Below are 25,364 nucleotides of genomic sequence, written 5' to 3' on the forward strand. Positions count from 1 at the left end.
TACACCCGTGTTTCAGACGCGGTACTGATGGAAGAAGGGGGTGGGGGTGGGGGGATGAGGACACGTGGCGGCTCGCCCTGACCTCTGACCTTTACCACCACCCCCTACCCCCCCCCCCCCCCTCGAGGGGCTAATGGGCCTCGGTCGTTAGGGCTTCTGCCGCGCCTGCTCGCTGCCCTGCATCGTCGCCACTCGCAGGCGACTGATGACGGGGCTACGCCGAACTGCGTGGGGCTGTGTCGGGTCGTTACCACGACGCCGAACGTACGATAACGCCGAATGCCAAATTGACCGCAACGCTGACAGCTAGAAAACTGCTGTGTACCACAACGCCGAAAAATATTGCTGCGGGGAGGGGGGGGGGGGACACAGGAGCAAATTGAAAAACAACTGAATGAATTTGTGTGTGTTTCTTAAATGTATCTTAACGTCGAAATACCATAACCTAACCTAGGCTAGCCTAACCTAATCTAAACTAACCACTGTCAGAAAAATCCTGATGGGCTGCCCTTCCAGAGGGCAAGTTTTCAGGATGATTTATACACTTAAAAGAAACATGTTTTCAGAAATTGGATGGGCTGCCATTCCAGTCGCTGACAAACCCTTGCCAGAACCCTTCCAAGGGGCAACAATTGAGCTCCCCCGAGCGACAGGCGGGAAGCTGCCCAATGCGCGGCGCGCAGGAGAACAGTGAGGGAGGGGGGGGGGGGACATCGGCGGAGCGACAATCACATTACCGGCGACAAGACGACCCGGTGAACACCGCCGCTTCTCCCTGCTCACTTATTAACGAGCCCCGCCACGGCTCCAGGGGGCAGGCAGAGGGGTGAGGAGGGAGACAGGAGGGGCGCACCAAGGGACAAGACTCGGGAAGCCTTTTCACAGACGAGAGAGCCGAACGCCCGATCGTGCACCTTCGGGCTTTTTTTTTTTGGTTCATTGTAAATAAATATGGCGGTGTTGATAAAGAGAAGACCATAAACAAGGCAACGGTATTTATCTGTACGCCGCCATATTTTTTTTTTCGTTTGCCGTGTGTATGTGAATGTTTATTTTGGACAACTCGTAATAACTAATGGTCAATTAGGTTAGGTTGGCTACATTATAAATACTTTAAAACATTGTGGACTTGGTTAGGATAGCTACATTAAAGATACTGTGAAATCATGTAAACAGTTTCCTAACCCTGGATAGCTACATATTAAAAAAGTTATTTGCTAAGCAACCATAAAATGATTTTACAGTATTTTTAATGTAGCTATACTTACCTAATATAGCCAACCATCAACAATGTTTTAAAGTATTTATGATGTAGCTAACCTATCCTAATCGACCGCAAAATTTAAAGCCACACCGGTTTATACAATGAGATAGAACGGCGTAAGACGTATGAATAAGCTACATCCCAAATAAATACACCTGTTGTGGTACGGAAAAAAAAGCGAGCATGAACTTCCGGTGTGGCTCTCTCGTCTGTGAAATGAAGGCCTCCCAGGGACAAGACTCGGCCACAGTAACAAGTGAAGCAGGTGCCCGCGGATAGTCCAGAACTTTAAGGGCTCCGTCTTTTCTTGGTTTCTTCCTTATCGACTCCCTGTATTCCTTATCAAATCCCTGCCTAAACTATCCCCAGTATTCCTTATTATCTCCCTGCTACCATCTCCCTGTATTTATTCCTCAACTCCCTGCCTACCATATAAGATTACTTCATCCGCCACGCCGTTTCACTGGATTAAGCTAGCGTCATTCCTAAATGGCCTGAGAAATTTAACAGGACATTTGATTTTTCGACATTTTAAGAAATTCTTCTCTAATGCCCATATAGACGCGATTTTGAATTTAGTCTCTGAAGGATTCTTGCAATGGGAATAATTTACTTAAATTCGTCTGTTCGACGCTGTTTTGCCCAACGTCTGTTTGGCTGTAACTACTGTTCTTGTTGCAGTCGTTGCCAGCACACTGTTTCAGTCTGTGTTGTGATATTTTTTCTGACTAATTCCTTCTATTGTATTCTCTGTGCTGGGCTGTCTATACATTCAACATTTGACATTGGCTAATTGTGTGTGTGTGTGTGTGTGTTAGGTAGATTTCAAAGAACAACAACCTATTGTAGCCGTTACAATGGTGCGACTTCCGGAAACTTTTATATAGTGTTTCGTCTCATGATCCACAAACCCCAAAACCATCATCAAATCAAAATTTTATATATTTTTATGGGCATAACTGCCGTATTTTTGTACAAATAACTTTCAAACTGATACATAAAATAAGGTGATGCAAAATATCGGTCGAGTTCGTTAACGGGCAAAATCAGACCAAAGGGGTGGAAATGGGGATGTTAAAAAACAGAAAAATGGCCATATATCCCTAAATATGACCAATATCGCATTCATTTGAACGTAATATAACGTGTAGGAGTAACATAAAAAACTTTTGTCTACACATTTTTGGTACGACCAACAAGGGGTGCAAAATCAGGGATTGAAAGACAAAACAATTTTTAAATCCGTTAGTAGACACATTATCAAATCCGTTCAAATTGTTTGTAAACCTTTACTACCCAAAACCTTTGTCTGAAACATTTTTTTTAAAATATAAAACCAACCACTGCTGCAAAGGAAGAGAAAAACAGAGGTTAAAGGACAAAAAAATTCCCAACTCCCTTATTATTAAACTATTACATATATAACAATTACTTGTTAATCTTATAAAAATTACCTAAAACTTTGGTTTGAAACAGTTTTTTATAAGAAGAACCATTACTCTAAGGGGTTGAAATGAAAAAAATAAAACTTTCGTACCATGTACACTATACCAATTCCGTTCTCAATTATTTTAAACTTTCTAAATATTGTGTAAAAACTTTTGACTTTAGTAAATTTTAATGTAGCCAACCATTACCGCACGGGGTGAAAATAATGGTAAAAACATGAGTTGAAATTTAAAAAAAATAATTCCAAACTTCCTTTCTATCTAATACTTTGAAATTTGTTTTAAACCATCTTAATATCCAAAGCAAATTTTATACGACAACGTATTAGTGCAAGGGATGAAAAATAATGTTTGAAGGTGACAAAATGCATACCGTAAAACGGGGTTACTTTGACTTTAAGGGTAACTTTGACAGTTTTTGGGGCTACTTTAACAGAGTGCCAAAATAAGGTGTAAACGTGTGCGGAGCGAATTCTCGTGACTTGTGAGGCAGAAAGGGAGTGCTGTGTGTGCTGGGAATGGGTTACTGCGGGGAGTGGGGAAGTGGGACGAGTTGTTGGTGGGGGAAGTGGGACATGTTGCGGTGGGGGTAGCTTGGTGAGGGGGGCGCGGTAAGGGGGGCGCGTGTGTTGTGTTGCGATCACCTGACTCACCGACTAGTCCGAGCGTGTTCGTCGTTAGTGTTTGTAGTGTGGTGCGTAAATACGTCTTAGTTCAGTTTGGATGCTTAGTTTTCGGTAAGTTTATAGTATTATTTACGTAATCATATATAGTTTTTTGGTAGATTAAGATATAAATGTGTGCATATGTGATTTAATCGGTGGTAGGTATATAAGGTTTTTCTATTTGTTATAGGTTAACCTTGTGTTTATTTGCATTACAGATGAGTCACAATGGTGCGAACTTATAAAAGAAAACTCGGTGCCCGAAACTATAGACATTATAGTGATGAAGACCTTGCTAAAGCTGTTGCAGAAGTGAGAGCGGGGACACTTACTCAGGCAGGTGCTGCCAAGAAATACAAAATTAATAGGACCACAATTCTTAACAGGATCCATCACAAGCACGAAGGAAAGCCAGGCCACCCCACTGTTTTGACACCTCAGAGTGAAAAATTAATAGCAGATACCTTGTGTGTACTAGCAGACTGGGGGTTTCCTTTCACAAAAGCTGACATTCGAACAATCGTTCAAATGATTATCAACAGGGAAGGTAGAGTTGTAAAACAGTGGAAAGACAATTTGCCAGGCTATGACTTTGTGAACGAATTTACAGCTCGGAACAACCTCACGCAGAGACTGGCCACAAACATCAAAACTTCAAGGGCATCAGTGGGTCCTAACGAGATAAAAGAGTTTTTCGAGAATCTGAGACCAGCTTTAGAGGAGACACGTCCCGCTCTCATTTATAATTATGATGAGACAAATATTACAGACGACCCGGGTGCGATAAAAGTCCTAGTACGCCGAGGGCACAAACGTGTGGAAAGAGTCCAGGAGCATTCAAAATCATCTATCAGCATCATGTTCTGTGGCACAGCAGAAGGACATTTGATTCCTCCCATGGTTGTCTACAAATCGAAGCACCTTTACGACAACTGGACACTGGGTGGGCCACCTGAAACTATTTACAGGAACAGCAGCAGCGGCTGGTTTGATATGAACCTCTTCGAAGTATGGTTCTTCAAAATATTGCTACCGCACATCAAGGAACACAGAGAAGAAAATGAAAAAGTCGTTGTCATTGGTGACAATTTGGCGTCTCATTTTTCACCTGAAGTCATCAAAACTGCACTAGAAAACAACATTTATTTTACAACTCTGATCCCTAACTCGACGCACATGATGCAACCACTGGATGTGGGTATCTATGGACCATTAAAGAAACAATGGCGGAAGGTTCTGGATAGCTGGAGAAAAGAATCAAGAACACGGGGCGCCATCCCAAAGCCACAGTTTCCCATGCTGCTAAAGAGATTGATGGATGCATTGGCTCCTAATATAAAAAAAAATCTACAGAGCTCCTTCAGAACTACAGGTCTTTGCCCTTTTGATCCGGAAGCCGTTTTGAAAAAGCTTCCAGCAGATCGCTCAGAAGAGTCTGGACGTGTCCTCGACAGCAGTCTGCTGGAGTTTTTAAAAGAGACAAGGGGCTACAACTCTGAAAGAATTCGACACAGAAGAGGAAAGAAAGTCGTTCATAAACCAGGTACACAGATCTCTATAACAACCCAAGATGTCCCAGCATTCGATGATGCTCCAGAAATGGAAAATGATGTCTCAGTTGAAACTGTCTCAGCTATCGAGGATGACCCGACCTTCACATCAATTCCCTCAACATCTCGGGTTCTGCCTGAGACTGACCAGACTTCTTCAGATGAAGGTGTTCCTCTAAGTGATTTGTCTCGTAAGATGGAAATAACGGGCAAAAAGAAGCGCAATAAGAAAGGCAAGAACAAGGACAACCTCTGTTACATTTGTAAGTGTGACTTCAGATTCTACCACCATGCTGCTGACTGGATTTGCTGCATCACTTGCAACAAATGGATTTGTGGCATGTGTAACAAAGGCTCAACCAATCCTGCCTATGAATGTATGGAGTGCGAAGATACGGATTAATAATTAATTTTAGCTTTTTATATTGACAAATTTGTTACGTTTATTACTAAAGTTGATTGTAATAATGCTTATGTTAATTATGATTTCAAAGATAATTGCAAGACTGATTATGTGCCTATAATTGTAACCTAAGTGTTTGGTATTATTGTGTTAAATAAGTCTTTAATAAAAATGATAAATTGTTTTAAAAAAACTCGTTTTTACTTTTTATTTTTGTGTATAATGTATAAAATATTAATATTTGTTTATCTAAATAATGTCAAAGAAACCTTTACGCTTTAGATCTTTGACATCAGTGGCATTTAAATGCCTTGTCAAAGTAACCCCACACTCGGGGTAACTTTGACACTTTTTTAAAAATATAAATAAAATTTTGGGGGACTAGTGGGGAGTAATATTGATATGAATTGGATAGCCAATGAACACATTGTTCTGTTGGATCAAATATATAATTAATTTTGGATGTTAAAAAAATGTAACCACCAAAAAACTTCCAAAACATGTCAAAGTAGCCCCGTTTTACGGTAACTACCTTAGTAGACATAATATGAAATACGTTACAAGCTATTCAATCAATAATTTTGAAAGTTATGTACATGCAAGTTCTTAAAATGTTAGAGAACTTAATAGAAGTTTCCAGAACAACTCTAGAAAAAATAGGTAGGCCTACTTCGAAATCTACCTGCCCCTGTAGGCTGTGCCCGAAGGGATTTTTAATTTCTTAGTCCGTTCAGTATCTCTCATCAAAATCAAACGCATTACTTTATTATAATTTCTGGCTTGGAATACAAAGTAAGAGGATTAGTGTCCATAGAGATCATAATACTGTATGCCTCAAAATGAACTACAGAAAAAAAAAAAAAAAAAAAAACAAGCAACACTACTCTCACAGCAATTTTATCTGTCTCGCTATACCGTTTGGGGTGACGCAGATGCCTCGTCAATGCCGGATACGTTCCGATATCGGGAGAGCTTTGTATGATCCCGCATATAACGACTCGTATATCGGCATACCCGGCCTTCACAAAGACATAAATTTACAGCCTCGTGTCTCTTATCGAATACCGATATATCGTCACATACCTACTTCTTGCGATGGAACAGGAAAATATCAGTATCGAAATCCTGTCACAGCAAAATTATTTCAATAATATGACGTTCCCACATGCATGTATTGGTAACCCCGTTTACATACGCAGCATTGTTTTTTAACGATAAACAAAAACCTTAACTAACGATCGGAGGCACCAATTACAAAACTTGATGTAAGCTTTTGGACATACGCCATTGCTAAGCACATGTATGTCTGTAGAAGAAAACAACAAAAAACCCAAAAGACAAAAACACAAATTAAGCAAAAAATTGCTGTTGTCAACAGGATATAAAAACCACATAATATTCCGTAACAGGAATATGGTCAACAAAGAAAAACAAAGAAAAATGGACTAAGAAAACGAAAAAAAAAACAACCCAAAAATGATACCACAAAAATATTACACCCAAAAAAATTCAAAGATAATACCAATTACAAAGTTAATTGTTTTGGGGAATGGGGAAGAATATGAGAATAAATCCATATATTTATTTGGCGCATTTGCGATTTATCTTTAATGCCGATATGCTGACAGCTTTCACGTATTCACTTACGGCCAGTATCAGCGGATACAACTTCAGATCCGATGACATGCTTCTAAACTTTCGGGCCGACGCGATATTGAGAACACACATTATTTTTAATCTACCGAAAAAATTGGTTGTCTGTAAAGTCGGTTTACGGACGATAGTTTAACGTGACGTCATAAAACATTGATGAAATTATTGCATACTTTTATGAATAAAATAGAATCATTTTTATTTTAATAATAAAAGAATAAATACTTGAAATTATACTAGTAATCAGATTTTTTAAATGCAAGAAAAATTAACCTTTATTGCCGAAATTTTTGTTGTAATAAGCAATGAAAACCACATTAACTTTTCACTTCACTTTATAAACAGTCGACGAAACAGTTCACGTGTAGATGTAAGTTGTGTGCTGCCGCTGTCTTTCTTCTCCTCGGACGCATAGGCCAATCGAGTGGAAGAGAGATAGATGCGGCGCAAGCGTACAATGAGCGTAACGGGACACAGCGAAACGGGACAATGTGCGTAACGGGACACTTTTTCGTGCTTGCAGCCGGCGTTCATCGATTTATTAGACTGTTGTCACGTCAAAAAAAAATTTACTTTCTGCAAGAAGTTGTGGAGTGGTTGTATGTAGACGTTGGCATGCTAACAATTGAAGTCAGAATGAGGAATGACTGGTTCGTTGGCAATACTCGCTGCAGGATTGCTGAACAGGCTCTCACACGGCTCCGATGGCGAGGGGAAGAGGGTAAGATGGTGGGACAAGGAGCAGGAGCAGGATCAGGATCAGGATCAGGAGCAGGAGCGACCTGGGCCCGCAGTCGGCGTGTCGTACGGCCACTGCAGCAGAGAGCGCTGCGGTCGCCATGGCAACGGTCCCGTCAGGGCGGGCCGGGGGTGCAGAAATCAATAGCGGCGACTGAACAAAGTGGCGGCCCAGCAGCCCCGCATTCCAGCTCGGAGGGGGTGGGGGGGGACATCATGCCGGACACCCCCTCCCTTTCTTCGCTTCCACAACACACCATAGTGACCGGGACAACTATTGACTTTGGTAGAAACGTTATGCTGGAGTTCCAGGCCAAACTACTTCTTAGAGCCCGTCTACAATAGTCCGAACCTGTGCGTGGTCCGTGTCCTTATCCGAATGTGAGTGACGTCACATCGTCTCACCGAAAACTGCGATTTCCGATGTCCGAATGTATTGATTTCTAAAGTTGTCACCAGAGCGCAGTAAATGTGCCAAACCAAATGTTTTTGTTTATTGTTTTGATGCCATGTAGTTTAAGATTGAACTTATGAAAGTTATGTAAGTTATAAGTGACTTACAACACCTTCCATTTCCTTCAATAACAAAAACAAACACCACGCTTTCGAACGGGAACCGGAAATTCAAATATCGTGAGTGTTCTGTTCTTTTTCTATGTCCGAAGCGCACAGGTTGGGACAAAAAGTTCAAATTGACGAATGTCTTCGGACCAGGTAGGTTCGGACCTTCGCCCACTTGACGCATGGCGTCAGAGGGTCACGTGGACCAATCAGCGACGAGTGTCCTTCGGACACGGTTTAGGACATTGCTATTGTAGACGGCCATTAAGGACCCAAACTACTTCTTAAAGGTCCAAACTACTTCCTAAGGGCCAAACTACTTCTTAAGGGCCAAACTACTTCTTAAGGGCCAAACTAATTCCTAAGGACCTAAACTACTTCTTAAGAGCCAAACCACGACTTATATGCAAAATGATCTTCACGCAAGTTAATTTTAGGCGAAACTACTTGAGGCGAAACACCGAAACAAAAGAGACCGAAAACCATGTCATTTAGGCAGAAGAGGTAAAACAAATAACGCGAATATAATTCACACGAACCTGCTTCAAGCAAAACGATTGATGATAAATAAAAATGAAATACGCTTACGGCAGATACAACTGTAGGCTTACTATCGGATTTCAGGTTTTAACAAAAAACTAGCACAAAAATTACGGATTAATAGTGCATGCCAGTAATAGCTGCTGATAAAATTAAAATGTGGCTCAAACACAACCATAAACAACATTGAGCTACCGAGGGAATAATTGAATTTAAAACAAACAAAAAAACTGGGGAATACAACAGTGGCTAAGCCTTTTCTAGGCTATTCGAAAGCCTTTTAACTCCTTTTCAAAATACATAAAAAATATAATAAACTTAGATTAATCGTGAAACAAAAAAGAAAAAAAGTGAAGTATTCGGAAATTAAAATTCTGTACACGAATACACACTAGAAAAATGTGGGGTAACAGAAACAAATTATCAATAAAAAATATAGCGGAAAACAATTACGTAACGCATTATTTTGCTCTAATTATTAAATATTAACAGGACAGAGAAATTTTCGAGTTTTCCAAAGAAAGAATTTTACGACCACGACAATTAACCAGTTGTAATTATGCAAAGAGCACCACGAAAAGCATTGTCGATAAGATTTACGAAGCTACTTAAAGAAAAAAAAATTAGGTCACCTTTAAAAGGTCCACTAAACACTAAAAGTGCTTGAAAATAAAGTCTAACGTTAAAACGGCGGCAACGTTTTAGTAAACGAAATATAGCCCACAGATGATAAGTGCCCAATAAATTATTCAGAAACTTAAAAAAAGGGAATTTTAACGGAAAAGAAGAGCTTCTAACAAGAAAATTACTTATAAATCACAAAATAAATTTAACTTACTTACCCTATGCAATAAGTGTCCCACGCAGCGCCAACTCACTCTGTGTTAGGCCCAGTTTATAAACCAAGCAAAGGTCGAAACATAGCACGCCAGACGCAAAAGTCACCACTACTATTAATTAAATTTTTAAAACAGTATACGAATTAATACCGCCGGCTTATTCTGATAATTCATTTTTAATCATGAAAACAAAAGAAACTGTCAATAACTTGAATTTTTAAAAAAGTTGTTTTCTTTCACAGCGAGGAAGTTTCATCAAGTGTAAACCTGATGCATAATTATAATAAAAAAAAAAGACCACGGCTAGTTTCTTTACACGCAACGTCCGGAAATTTAAACATTTTCGGGACAGTTCTCTCCAAATATGGCCGACGGAAAACGCAAGCGAGGTGGGACACAACTTCTGCGCTTGGAAGCCAATTTTCAAAACTGTGTGTGGTTGCTGAAAGTCTAGCGTCTTGCATTCTCGCGTGGTTTACAAACGAGGCCACGACAGAAGCTGCAACTAACTACTAATTGAATGTGGCCTGGGATGATTTAAATACAAGTTGTCAGGCCCCCCCCCCCCCCCCCCCGCCAGAACTTCCACCGCGAGCAGAGAGGTCGGACAGACGCCGGGGCGCTAAACGAGCTCTGATTGGTCTAAGTGACCGCCGCGAGGGGTGCAGCTCCAACCACAGTCCACAGTCCTCTTGTGACGTGCAGAGACCGCGAACCACACCAGGCCCCGCCCACCCGGGCACACACGCGGTGCGCAGAGCTCCAGGAGAGACAGCGCGATTTGAAACATGCTCCAGATGTCCGGGTGGGGTCTGTCTACGAAGAGTTATTTCGGAGTTCGCCGAGGGTCGACAGGTAGTTTGGCTTCCGGAAGAGTTGAAATGGCGAAAAGGCGTGTTTTCAGAATAATTTTTAGGTATAAATCAACCGGTACGGATTCTTGAAAGCACTTAAGGGGCCCGCCTCGTCAGGGGTGTATGTGTGCCAGTGAGGCGGGATGATAAGCGCGACGCTCGCTGGTGCTTCTAGCGCGGTATAGCCTCTGGACTGAAGTGCTCTTTTAATCGGGGTCCTTAGGCAAGCAAAAATAAAAAATAAACTTGACGGTTTTGAGCAGTAAATTTAATCACAGCCAGGCGCAATACAAGAGCGAGGCATTCTCTCTAACCACTTCTGCTTAACTGACAAATACGGAGAAATTTTAAGGCATTGATTTTAGGCATTAACGAAGCACCCTAAATAATAAAAAAATAACAGGGGAACAAATTTCAAAATTCGAGACGGAATAATGAATAACATATTACTAGTTAGTTGAAGGCATATACACGAAAAATTAGTTAAAAATTCAATTTGTTTTAATATTGTGCAAATGAGATTATTTTGGATGTATGGATATGAAAAACCTCTTGAAACACTACATAGCGTGTGTTAGTTGTCTCTGGTAATTCAATAATATTATTTGATGTGGATTCGATTCAACACACACCAGGATGGCAACCATATATGAAGGTGCTCAGGCGAATAGAGTTCGCAACAACATTGACATGCTACAGTTCAAATGTGCCTTAACATCTGTTCGCGATCAATCTAACCCTATCATTAGCGCTGGAATAATTGACACAGCAGCGGTTGGAAGGTTCGTATTTGCAAGTGGAGGCAATCAACTTGAATACACGCGGCCAAAACGTGGCAAACCAAGCCACGGCTCGCTACTTTAATCACTGGAAAAAGCTGAAACTATCGGTCGCTATGCCCCCATGCATATTAACTTTGCGTCACGGACTCTGCAGCAATGCTAGGAGGAACAGGTTAGCAAAGAGCAATGTCACACTGTAAGCGCATGAAAACAAAATTCATACAGTGTTACAGAGTCAGTTGGTGTTGAGCGCAACTACACATCATAATTATGCACGGAATGTCTTTTTAAAGGCCTTTCTATAATATATTATACTTCAGGTAGCTCACGTGTATATTACAAGCTAATTTTTTATTTTATTTTAATATTCGTACTGATATGTTAATTCAGTTTATTTAAATGTATGTGACACATTTTTTGGTATGTGTAGGCTATATATAACGTTTATCAGGTTTACTTTGCATGTAACTACCTAGTTAGTAAAGATGTACGTGGTTAAGTGTAAGACAAGGCGGTACGCCTTAACTTCGCCACTTAAAATAAGGCAATAAATAAATAACACACCGATGATGAGCTCATCTACTACCAGCGGCGTGAGTGCACAGGCCGCCGCGGCAAAGGAAAGTAGCCTCTATGACAGACGAGGTGGTGCTACTACTCGACAAGGACGGAAACAGTTGGAGAACGAGGGGGGGGGGAGGGGTGCAGGGGGGGGGAAGGACGCACTTTTTGCCGCGAGGGGGCGAAAGAAATGTCCTCAAACGCAGCCTGTTGTCGGGGAGAATTGAATTCCATTCTCCGCGGCAAATTGAATTGTCTCTGCCAGGGGCCTCGCGGAAGACAACCAGGGATAATGGGGGGGGGGGGGGGGGGGGGATGTCTTGTGGCAGCTGACAGACGCTCGTCGCTTCCACACGTGAAGAGGGCGGGGGAAAAAAAGGAAAAAAAATCTGACTGGAAGGAATAAACGCTCGCCTGTTCTAGTACCTCAAGTTCTGAATCTGATTCTGATTCTGATTTGAAAACCGAATATTTCAGGTTCCTGACTGCACGCGGGAGACGGCAGACACGACACGACTTCTTACACCACGCTGCGCCGAGAAAACCGTTAAAGGAGACACACACAAAAACACACACGAAACGTGCAAGCCTTATTGCTAGCCACTTGGGTCATCATTGTCTTGCCTTCGTCCGTGTTTGAAAGAGTTATAAGTTTATAACCAAGTCATCTAGGGCCATAACCGACGTAACATTCAACCTCTACCATACACGAAAAAAAAAGGCGTTATGTAGTACTAAGCACCGAGGACACTACATACTGTGGAGCCGAGAGGAGAGACATCTGCTGGCGATCCTAGCCACGCCCTGCCCTGGTAGGCACGCAGCAGCCTGTAGATGCAGTCGACAACACACTCGAGTCCTCTTCCCCCCATTCCCACTATGTTACTCTTTCTATTACTCTTTCTCTCTCAATCTCTTTCAATCTCTCTCTCTTGATTCCTCTTCCTCTCTTGATTCATATTTCTTTCGCTCTCTCTCGATTCCTCTGGCTCTATAGCATTTTCTATTTCTTTATTGAGTCAAGTGCCTGCAGTCTGGATCGAGGCGCTCCTGGCGGTCCACAGGACGACACACCCACGCTGGCGTAGAGGCGGTGAGTTTTCTCAGGGTACTCCACTCATCCTGTCGACACTCAATTTTCATTTTAGTAGGTAACTCTCAACGTCACCAATTACCTCACGTCGACGAGATTAGCTCTAATCAATTCATATTTTCTTCTCCATCTCTATTTACCATGTCCTCAATTTTTCCTCTCTTTATATTTATTTTATTTATTTCCCATACATTCCCTTCACGTCTCTATTTCTATGTCTACCAACAGATCCCATTTCCCTTCCAATCTCCGTATGTCTCCCTTCTATGTATTCCTCCCTGTTATATCTCCTTCGATTTGTTTAGCTCGCCATCTCCGACTACACACGAACATGAAAGGGTTAATTTCGCGCCACACTGGACTTAAGCCCTTTGTACATACACACGGCCGTCGCCTGCGCTTCATCGGCAGTTGCTCGCGGAAAGCCAATAACTGCTCCAGCCGAGTTAGTTCTGATTCAGTGGCTACACCGCGGGTCCTAAGTGACTACGGTCCAATCAGCAGGCAGCGTCGAAGTGCGAGTTCGCGGAAGTCTACCGTGCGACGTAATTAACCCGGAGTGTTTCCAATCCTCTGCTCGTATACAAGCATTTCCGCTTCGAAATATTTTTTTAAACGCCATAATTGCCCATGACTAGAGACATGCAAAATTCGCGGATTCATTCCGCGATAGGCTAGCATAAAAACAACTATATCTTCGTACCGCTTCTGCGATTGGCCCACATTTTATCCGGGGAACTGTGAGCCAATGGGAAACACTAAACCAAGAAAGTGCCGAATTACGGACAGCCTAGTTGAGACGTCTCACGCGTCAGTAGCCAATGAACAGGTGTCATTTCCGCGAGTATTTAAAGGACTGTGGAGTCTATCCTAGAGGTCAATGAATCCGCGAATTTTGCAGGTCTCTACCCATGACGTAAGATATAAATCGTAGCAGTGGTGGGCCAGGGGGTTACAAATGGCGGTCACCAACAAGCTATCCTTCCGTACGTTCAACATGCAATAAACTTGAAGCCCTATTCGGTGAAGTGAGTTCTCAATCGTTTGAAAAGGGGTGATGGGAATCAAAGATTGTATTTTGATCTAAAACAGTTTTCAGGCGATGATTTTCTATCGTTTGATTTCCTAAATTTTGCCTCAAAACATTTTATATAATTTAATGGAATCCCCTAAACTTAAGTGACTGGCTGCTTGTGGAAGTAATTTGACGTTTAGTACTTTTTTTGAGATGACTACAGACGGAATAAGAGGGTCGTTCAAATATAAACCGCAACTTGGTTCAGTCAGGACGCCCACACGTCCTGGTGGCGGTGTTGCCGCGACACCTCGTCACTGGCCGCCTGCTTTTCACAGACGAGAGAGCCAAACTGCCGATCGTGCATCTTCGGTTTTTTTTTGTTCATTGTAACTCATGATAACTAAATGGTCAATTAGGTTAGGTTAGCTACATTATAAATACTTCAAAACATTGTGGACGGTTGATTTGGTTAGGATAGCTACATTAAAGATACGGAAAAAAAAGCATGAACTTCAGCGAACTTCGGGTTTTTGGCTCTCTCGTCTGTGAAAAGAATGCTTCCCGTCCTCTGAAGGAGGCTCTGGGAAGGGGAGGGGGGAGTTACAGACGAGGCTGCGGTGGGCTGCTAGGGCAGCCAGCCAGCCACCTCCACCTTCTTTCATTCACGATGCGATCAAATACCTTCCCATCCGATGGAGAAATATGTTTTTTTTTTCTGTCGAACGAAACTATGCAGAGAAATAAAGACATTTTCATAAATCACCAATGTCCTGTTTACATTCGAAATGACCCCTCGCACTACTACAACAGTGGCGATGACTGATGACGGCAGTGGGCCAGCGACTCCGCACAGAAACCCACAATGCCACCCCCCCCCCCCCCCCCAACAGAGCCGCGAGGTGCCGATATCGGGAGGGAAACTGCAGGCGAGGAGGAGAGGAAGGGACAAGAAAAATGAACATTGGCGATGTAACGGGAGGTTGCGGGGCCGGCGCCCTAACAGCGTGTGGGGGAGAGAGGAAAAAAAGGAATGGGAAAGACTTCGATTCCCGAACATCCGGTCGAGAGATGAAAAAAAAAAAGGAATGATGGATGGTGTGCCAGGGGTGGGGTGTGGGAAGGGGTGGAGACCAAATAGCAAGCTCCAGATGTGGTCACGGAGTGTGCAGCGGTTATTCGGACACTAGGGCCCGGGTGTTCACACACACACACACACGCATTTATTAAGTATTGTACTTTAAATAGTCATGTCGACGTGCAAAGTTCATTGAAGGATTACGGAAAATATAATGTTTATGGGAATAAATCAATGGAAGAATATATGAAAGAAAACGCCTGGGATTTTATTTCAAGAGAATGCTATCAAACGGAGTTGTGTTTATTCTGAAATGATAAACATTAATTTGGGTTCGTAGTCAAAAGCAACTGCCTCAATTGATGAAATTCTTAAAATTCCTTTTCTATTTGGATTAACTTCATGAACCCATTAATTTTTGACGTGAGAACGTCTAATAAATCGATGAACACCGGCTGCACGCACGAAAAAGTGTCCCGTTACGCACATTGTTCCGTTACGCAGTGTTCCGTTACGCAGTGTTCCGTTACGCAGTGTTCCGTTACGCAGTGTTCCGTTACGCTGCGTTCCGTTACGCTGCGTTCCGTTACGCTGCGTTCCGTTACGCTGCGTTCCGTTACGCTGCGTTCCGTTACGCTGCGTTCCGTTACGCTGCGTTCCGTTACGCTGCGTTCCGTTACGCTGCGTTCCGTTACGCTGCGTTCCGTTATGCTGCGTTCCGTTACGCTGTGTTCCGTTACGCTGTCGGCGAGTGCAGTAATTATAGGTTATGTTACAATTGACTAAAAAATTATGGTGATTCATATAATTGATGATAGATATTTGATTACAGTTTTTTTTATATTTCATCAATGTTTTGTTATGACGTCGTCACGTTAAACTATCGTCCGTAAATCGACTTTACAGACAACCAATTTTTTATTTACGTTCACATGCTGTGAGAGCCTAGCAGAATACTATCATCGCCGGAATCATCACTAGACACGTGTGTCTCCGACATCGCAAACGCACAGACACCTCGGCCGGAGGCAAGCCACGTGACAGTGGCACGGGACCCTCGCCGCCTGCACACGTGCACACGTGCACACGTGCACACGGGGAGGAGGTCGTGCGTGGCGCAGCAGACGGACTCGGCTGCCACGCCAATCGGCGGCCATCATCGTGTTTCGCCAGAGTTCTATTCTCATCGCGCTAATTGATTCCGCGCCGAGTCATTAAAAACCTCCCCCTGCACACACGCCCTCGGTTTAACTGCTCGTTTGGGTGAAATCAATTTAGCCTTTTTAAATATGGTTTACCCGCCGATAAAGCCAACCCCTTTTTGACAAGACTTAGCTTCTCCCACCCCTCTTTTATCTAGTGCCGTTTAGAATTATCCCCCAATATAACTCCGACCACTTGGCAGCTGGCCAAGAGGTTAGTTTCCCGGCTACCAGGGTCCAGTGATGGCTAGAGACCGGAAAAAATTCGCGGATTCATTTCACGACAGCCTGAAATCCAAATAGTTATACCTCAGTGCTGCCTCTGCTATTGGCTCACAACTCATCTGGATGACTCTGGGCCAATGGGAAACGCTCAACCGAAGCTGTGTCGGATCACAGGTCGCTAAGTTGGGACACCTCCACAAGACAGCAGCCAATGAGAGGGTGACATTTGACCGAGTGTACGTAGAACTATGAAGTTCATCCCAGAGGTCATTGAACCCGCGAATTTTTCCGGTCCCTAGTGATGGCCCTCCATCGCAGAATGACTAGAGACCGAAAAAATTCGCGGATTCCTTTCGAGACAGGCTGCAATCCAAACTCGTTTAGCTTAAATCTGCGTCAGTGATTGGACCGCAATTTACCTGAAGGACTCTTGAGCCGATGGCAAACACTCAACAAAATAAGTATCGATTCGTAAGAATCGCAGTAAACAGGTGTCCCGAGTCGTTAGCCAATGACCAGGTGATAGTTGCCCGAGTGCATAGAGAATCGTGGAGTCTATCCCAGTGGTCATTGAAACCGCGAATTTTTCCAGTCCCCAAGAATGACACCCAGTACTGGATGACACGACGCAACGTCATCACCAACACAAAAGCCGTGACTTTTGTGTTACATAGCCACTGTCTCAAGGCCAGTTGCTCTCTAGGACTTGTCAAAAAAATCAGATAATTTCTCATAGTTTTGCCTGACTAATTGTGACGTGGTTAATGTGGAAGAGGGTAGATACCAACACGTCACAAAAATGCATAAGATAAGAATGTCACTCTTCCCCCCCCCCCCTCCATGTGAGAATGAAAATTATTTCACGACAGGTACAGCAGCGATTGTTGTAGGACTTGTTCGACCAAACATTATCCAGACACTTGGTACTCTTGTCTTGAGTACGATGCAAATTATCATTTGCAATAAACACGCTTTTCACGTTCAACTGCAACTTAAAATGCGTACAGACTACCTAGTCTTGGGCAGCACTTCAGAACACAAGTCGTGAATTATTTTTCTGTGATAACTAATAAGTCGAAATCAGTCGGTAAACTTTGAAAACCTCTCAACCTGTATATTATAAAAGTAAACAAAATTAATTAAGTATATATAAAATAATTTTAAAATATCTTTTCCCCCATTTTACTTTCAGAGAGTCATGAAAAAAAAAGTGAATTTTTACGCTGCACGCTACCGTGTAACGAAATTTTTACATGACGAAAAAAAATCTACATACAAATAATAATTCTAATGAGCTTTTAAACCTGATACTTTAGTAACTGATATTGAATACTGGTCCTTATCATTAAACATTTATTTATTGTGACTAAGTTTATAAACTTTTACAAGTGTATTTATACAAATAAGGTTATGTTTCCGTATGTATAATTTATTTGTATTATAAATTAAAACGTTATTTAATAATTAAAATAAATTATAACATACAATCAGTATATTTATTGATTTCCATTATTTTTAAAATTTACATTGATTATTCGACTAAATAAAATAAATAATTTTGTAAGTAGGTTTACATTAATATCGGAAACTGAGTTTTTATTAATTTTTTTTTAATTGATGGAATATATACTTCAACCAATCGTATTTATGATATCACATCAGTCCTTTATTTTATTTCTATTAAATATTTGCCTGCTAAATTAAAGTTAGTTTTTTTTAATCACGCCCAGCAAGATGAAATTGTAACGCCCCCGACCACAGGGAAGCCGCCTTTTCACAGACGAGAGAGCCAAACGCCCGATCGTGCATCTTCGGGTTTTTTATTTTTGTTCATTGTAACTCATGATAACTAATGGTCAATCAGGTTAGGTTAGCTACATTACAAATACTTTAAAACATTGTGGACGGTTGATTTGGTTAGGACAGCTACATTACAGATACTGTGAAATCATGTAAACTGTTTCCTAGCCCCGGATAGCTACATATTAAAAAGTTATCTGCTAAGCAACCATAAAATGATTTTACAGTATTTTTTTAATGCAGCTATACTTACCTAATATAACCAACCATCCACAATGTTTTAAAGTATTTATAATGTGGCTAAATTATCCTAATCGACCGCAAAATTTAATGCCACACCGGTTTATACACTGAGATAGAACGGGGGGGAAAAAAAGCGAGCAAACTTCGTGTGTGGCTCTCTCGTCTGTGAAATGAAGGCCTCCGGCCGACCACACGTCGTGGCCACTGGCACGGGAAGGATTCTTCAAGTCACCAAGTGTCACCACCACGCAGACCTGACCTGTGTGAGGCACAAGCGGCCGCTGTCATCAGACCAGGGACGTCTACCTCTTCCTCCTTCCAACTCCCGTCAAATGCGGCACACCTGGCTAACACCGTCACTTAAAGGTTCTCGCACACCGGAGCGGTGGCGGTAAAACGCGACGTATGTAATGAAAGGGACGTGTTCAGACCAGCCGCGAACACACGAGCACGGACGCGGCCCGTGCTGCGTTCACCCCGCGGCGGCGGCCGGAACGCAGCAGGTTGCGTCAGCCCGCAGGCCGCCTGGTGTAGTGGTGTGATATCACACGATGACAAGTGCGACAGAAAAACTTATCGAAGCAGTGAAGGCAAACATTGTGTTATATGATATGTCAGATCCTGAGTACAAGAATATCAGAAGAAAAGATGTGGTTTGGAATGAAATCGGCAAAACGCTAGGAATAGATGGTACGGTTGCTGCTCATCTTCGATTACAGCTGCAAGAAGTAATGTTTCCTCTACTAGGTCCGGCCGGTCCATTTATGCGCAATACAGAGACTCGTGTGCAAATATCGCTACCGCCACCGCTACCGCGCCCGTCGCAGTGTATGCCACGTTGATCGCTACCGCCACCGCTCCGGTGTGTGAGAACCTTCAGTGTTACAACCGCCACGCGGACAAGGGAAAACGCACACGAGCAGCACGGAACTGAACTGTTCGCTAACCCGAGTGGCGGAATCAGTAGCGGATCCAGAGGGGGGGCTAAGGGGCTCAAGCCCCCTCCAAAAGCATCTGGGTCCACTATTGTTTTAGTGTTTGCCTTGATAAAGCCTAGCCTCAGTTGGGTCAAGCCCCTCCCAAACCAAAATCCTGGATCCACCACTGGGCGGAATGGAGAAACAAAAGACAGATCACGAGCACATCACTTCACGCGAGGAACAAGAAGAATGAGAACTCCAGGCTAGCCAAAGATGGGGACGCACCACAACGCCGAACGTACAATAACGCCGAAAACCATAACGCCGAATGCCAAATTGACTACAACGCCGACAGCTATAAAACTGCTGTGTACCACAACGCCGAAATACATTAACGCCGAAAAATGTCATTGCAGGCCTGCCACAAAGGTTAGGTTAGGTTGTGGTATTTCGGCGTTAAGATACATTTAAGAAACACACACAAATTAATCCAGTTGTTTTTCATTTTGCTCCTGTGCCCCCCCCCCCCTCCCCGCAGCAATATTTTTCGGCGTTACTGTATTTCGGCGTTGTGGTACACAGCAGTTTTCTAGCTGTCGGCGTTGCGGTCAATTTGGCATTCGGCGTTGTGGTATTTCGGCGTTGTGGTATTTCGGCGTTGTGGTAACGACCCGCCAAAGATCACGTTGCACGACGGGTCGGAGGGAGTGCGACGAACTACGTGGTCCAGAAGGAGAGAACAGGGCATGAAGAGTCACCTCTGCCCATTGTTCCAAGCAGAGTTGACAACTCGCCCGCTCCCTACTGGGCACTATGCGTCGTGATGCAAAATCCGCAAAACCCCCAAGTAAACAGAAATTTAAATGGGCAACACATAAAAAAGGCACATCTATACCCTTGTCTACCACCGGAGCAGGCGTAACACAAATAATACCAATGTTATAAAGTAGGTAATAAAATTATATACGTACTTAAATTTGCAGCATTACCAAAAATGAATAAAGGCAAACTCATTCTGAGATAACTCTATAGTTAAATAGAAACCCTCAACGCTATACGGAGCTACAATCAGAAGAACACTCAGCTGGACTCGGGCGAGGTCAAAGCTGACAAAAGACACATACACGCCTGGCGTGGACCAGGGATACACCACCGCCATACAAACCAAGAGGCATTCCGCGGCCACGCACAGAAACGATTGGCCACAGTTCACAGTCGAGATTATTAGTGTGATTGAACACCGAACCCCGAAGAGAAGCAACAGGGGGAGTAATCTTCACCAAAAAAATTATATACTTTAAACATCTTAACTATGTTTTGTGCAGGGAAAAAATGAAATTATTCTAGAAGAGTATACCAAATATTTATGAATAAAATCTACGGTAATTGCGTATTAACGCAGCTATCTTTAAAATATTGCTGACAGTTTGTTGGCTTCTTATAGCAACATTTAAAAATACTGTGGAATCACGTGAACGTTTGGTTGGGTCAGGATAGCCACATCTTAAATTGGCAATTATTCAGCAACCATAATTAAATATTTCATAGATTTTTTTTTAATGTAGCTGTACTAACCCAACCAAACATCCACAATATTTAAAAGGTGGCTGCGGTGGCGTTAATACGCAAGTACCAAATCTACTTACAACAAAAAGGTTGTTTGGAAAGTTTAAGGATGAGTGCGGAGGGGAAGTAATGAGCGAGTTTGTCAGTCTGCGGGCCAAACTCCATGCCTACAAGTGCGGTGGTTAAGGTCATCCGGCGCTGTGCGGTCAAAAACCACGTAACATTCGGCGACTGCCTGGATGCTAGCAAGGAGGGCAGGTGTTGGCGCCATGTGCTGTACAGTGAGTGCAGCAGGACTGCAGGACTCACCTGGGCGATCTGGCTGCCCGCCATGTCGTCCTCGGGGGCGGGGCAGGGGCCGGGGGCGGGCTCGTCGGGGGCCGACCGCGCCCTAGGCCGGCGCGGGTCCGGCCCCGCGTGGGGCGGCTGTCACCGGGGCGCCGCCTCCCCGCCGCCCCACCCGCCCTGGCGCGGCTCGAACCTGCCCGGGTACTGCGCGCTGATAGCCACCCTGCCGCCGGCCTGCCCCACTTGCCGCGAGCCCCACACAGCCCGTCACAGCCCTGTCCGGGGGTCTCTGGTCGGCGCGCCTCGGCCGCCAGGGATCGATTGTGGGGGCGCGAGGCGGCGGCCCGGGTTCCGAGTCCGCCGCCAGCAGCGCTGCAGTCGCGCGCACCTACCCCCTCCAACCCCACCCCTTCATCCCACAGACGAGAGACACACACCCGAGGTTCATGCCCGCTTTTTACCCTCCCCGTTCCATCTCATTGTACAAACCGGCGCGGCATTACATTTTGCGGTCGATTAGGATAGGTTAGCTACGTTATAAATACTTAAAAACATTGTAAACGGTTGGTTATATTAGGTAAGTATAGCTACATTAAAAATTACTGTAAAATCATTTTTTGGTTGCTTAGCAAATAACTTTTCAATATGTAGCTATTCAAGGGATAGGAAACCGTTTACATGATTCCACGGCATCTTTAATGTAGCTATCCTAACCAAATCAACCGTCCACAATGTTTTAAAGTATTTATAATGTAGCTAACCTAACATTTTACAATGAACAAAAAAACGATCGGGCGTTTGGCTCTCTCGTCTGTGAAAAGAAGGCTTCCTCTTCATCTATACCCCTCACCTTCGCTGACGTTCTCCGAGATTACACGTCGTATGTTATCTGGAAGTAGGTTTTTTTTTATTGCTCTTGATTGGAAGCTACGGTAAATATATTTACAGACGTGGCCTCAATCCACAAGTAAAGCAGCAGTTAGTAAATATGTATTATAACATTAATTAATAAATTGTCCGATTTAATCAAATAAGTTTTAAAATTAAACGTTATATGAGTATATTTACCCCACATTGCATGAAAAATTTTTCGCTAACTCCAACGAAAAAAAAAAAAAAGCTTTAATAATGGGCAAAAGTAATAAGTGGATGTGATCATTCGTAGTAGTTATACAATTAATTTAGCAAAAGAAAATTCACTACTAGAAATTGCTAACTGTAAAATTTGAAGCAATCTAATGTCTGGTACTAATGTGTTTTGTTACTCTCGAGAACTACCTATTATTTCCACCAACTGGCTAAGGGGTACGTAGACTGGAGACGAAGGAGGGGGTGGGGGGGTACGTTGTTCCCATATCCCATCAAATAATTCAGTTTAAACATTACTAGAACCTTTAACAGGCTACGTACGGGTAAATAAATATATCCACAATGGCTAAACCAGTGGAAGCCAATAAACAAGTTATTTCGATAGTTTATCTTCAGTTTTAGCTACAAATATTGTTATATCTTGCGAAATAATATGAAACAAAATAAAGCAAACTATGTCCATCTGGAATGATGTAGCTTTTTGAACGGTTCAGTAGTTATTGAGTTAACTTACCAACCACTCACAGTACATGTAGAAGTAAAGATAAAGTAGCTTAAGTCGGGCTAGCAGCGCCTGCTGTGTTCAGATGTGGAAATACATACAAGATACTGTGACGAGGACGCTAGCGACGAGGCAGGCAGGCCGGCCGGTGGGAGGGGCGCGATGCAGGTAGCTCCCGACCCTCTTGTCGCCGCTACAAAGTAATCCGATTAGCAGCGGCGCCTCGTTACCTCGTTATCTCTCTATCTCTATATATTTCTAGAGGGTTCGGCACATTCCCAGAACCCCGTCTGCGTGAAGCGGCGTAAATAGAACGCCATTATTCTCGCAGCTTCGAGTGCCAAGTCCGGGATTCTGTCGATGTGACACTTTGGAGGGCTACAGGACGTTTCCCAGGGCAGAACCTGGCAGGTATATAAACGGAGAAGCTGAGAGCGGTGAAGTGAAGACACGGTGAGTGACCCCTTGGCGAGCGATAGCGGGAGACGAGAGACGAGCTTCGCCTGCGGAGATCGGAGCATCGGAGGACGGTGTTGTGTGCGCGGCGGACGAGTGAAGAATGCGAGGCAGTGTGTCGTGACAGAGGTGCGTGGTAAGAGACGAGCATATGATAGAGCCACTGTCGAGCCGAGCTACAGTGGGGGAGAGTGACTAGTGGAATTACGAAGGTGTGTAATTTGTGGACAGACGTTTAAACTGTTGTAAATTAAGACATAGTGTAATAGTAAATGAAACTGTGTCTAATTAATTAGGCCATCCTCCCATGACACGTATTCCCACACTTCTAACAATACATGCATACCGGTCATGAAGTGTTAAGTAAAATGCACAGTAGATTAATCATTACGGTAGTTATTATTAACATGCATTCTGAGAGTGGTGAATTATATAGTGAAATAAAAAAAATACCTTTAAATAATCCGTCCCAAATACTTTACTCGATATTCCCAAAATTTCTTAACAGTGGGTACACAAAATAACGACATGAAGTCGAAACTATTTTCATTGTAAATCAACTATGGAAGATTAAAAACATCAGGAGGAAACAGGAAGGTGATTTATGATTACCCGTATTTATTAGTAGAACGATGTACGGTCTCTTTAATTTTACCTTCACGTACGTTCAAACTGTAGGGGCCAAGAATATGACGGCCATTATTTATCACACCGTATTTCTCACGCTCACATATATGCCCCCTGGAAATACTCAGACGCACCTGCATTCTGAGATTTTTTTTTTAAATATTTATTGCGATGTAATCTGAATGCACAGTGTGCTGTGGGATTTATCACACGCCGGCTCGTGTAAACCATACTACCCCGCCCCCCTCCCACCACCCAGGATAAAGGCTCGGCTAGACACACGATGTGGGTCAACACACAACACACACCCGAACGAAGCCAGCGGCGCCATTGTGACACGAATAACACTTACAGAGAACATGAGAGGAAGTGGCAGAGAGAGAGAGAAACAAAGAGCGAGAGACAGGATGTCCACATTGAAAAGAGCGTGAAAATAGACAGACGTTCTGCCTAAAAAGGCCATCTGTATCGAAGTTTTAAAGGAAGGCCTACAATGCACGTCGGATAATCTTATTTTTCTTTGCTATGCTCTATTCCTACAGTTTAAAACTATCGGGTTTTCGTCTCTTAATTCAGGTGGTCGCAGGTTCAACTCCTGCCTTGCTAGTTTACGTTTTTGTTTCATACCTAATCAAATTATATGGGCGTGAAGTTAACGGGGTGTATAAATATTAGCGATTTTTTTTTCCACCTTCGTAATATTAAACTGAAGCAAATGTAAAAGATACAGGTCATTAATATTCATCTGTTTGACGAAATATACAACTTTTTTATTTTTAACTTCGCTAAGGACAATTCGCCACTGATTTATACTCGGGTTATCACAGTTAATTTCGCTGAGGCAAAATAAACGCGTTCCATCATTATTTCATTGCACTAACAAAAAAAAATAATACTCCGCACCTGTCCGTCAATATTATTATCTACACGCAAATCTTTAATTTTAAGTACAAAGGTTATACACATAAACGAACCAACTTTTTACTCCCTGCTAATTTCCTATCTACAAACGTTTTCGAGATGAATGTTGACAGTTTCCGACACGTCACACAAACACAACCGCTCCGCCGCAGCGCACGTGCGTCTCAGCTGCAATCACAATCGCGCGACAAACGCGACGCGACAGTAAAACATTGCCTTATTTCGACCACGCGACAAAAACAAGAACCAATACGTAAGTTTCTTGCCGTTACTTTCACATTACATACAAGACAGCCATTTATGTTTACATGTACATTAGGAAAACCATTGTACGTGAACGTATATAAGAGATTTAAAAAACGAACTTAAAAAAAAAACACGTAATGTAATTATTACCGAAGCAAAAGTTTCCACCCTCCTAAATAAAAAAAATACAAATTCCGGCGCTCGTTTCAGTTAACGACGCGTCCGCTAAGTGACG

At 43.0% G+C, this 25,364-nt stretch overlaps 1 protein-coding gene across 7 annotated transcripts in view; it reads right to left on the reverse strand.

Annotated features, from left to right (window-relative positions):
• Positions 1 to 25,364, reverse strand: part of LOC134537087 (transmembrane protein 47) — a 107,090-nt gene that overhangs the window by 23,038 nt on the left and 58,688 nt on the right. The window contains exon 1 of one of the 7 annotated variants that reach the window (XM_063377360.1): positions 21,310 to 21,395. The exons of the other annotated variants lie outside the window; for them this stretch is intronic. Within the exon in view, the coding sequence (XP_063233430.1) occupies positions 21,310 to 21,333 (24 nt within the window). The 5' untranslated portion in view covers positions 21,334 to 21,395. Of the gene's footprint in view, positions 1 to 21,309; positions 21,396 to 25,364 lie in introns of those variants that run through there. 7 annotated transcript variants of the gene reach the window in all.

This window comes from Bacillus rossius, chromosome 11, assembly GCF_032445375.1.
Source record: "Bacillus rossius redtenbacheri isolate Brsri chromosome 11, Brsri_v3, whole genome shotgun sequence".
Taxonomy (NCBI): domain Eukaryota; kingdom Metazoa; phylum Arthropoda; class Insecta; order Phasmatodea; family Bacillidae; genus Bacillus; species Bacillus rossius.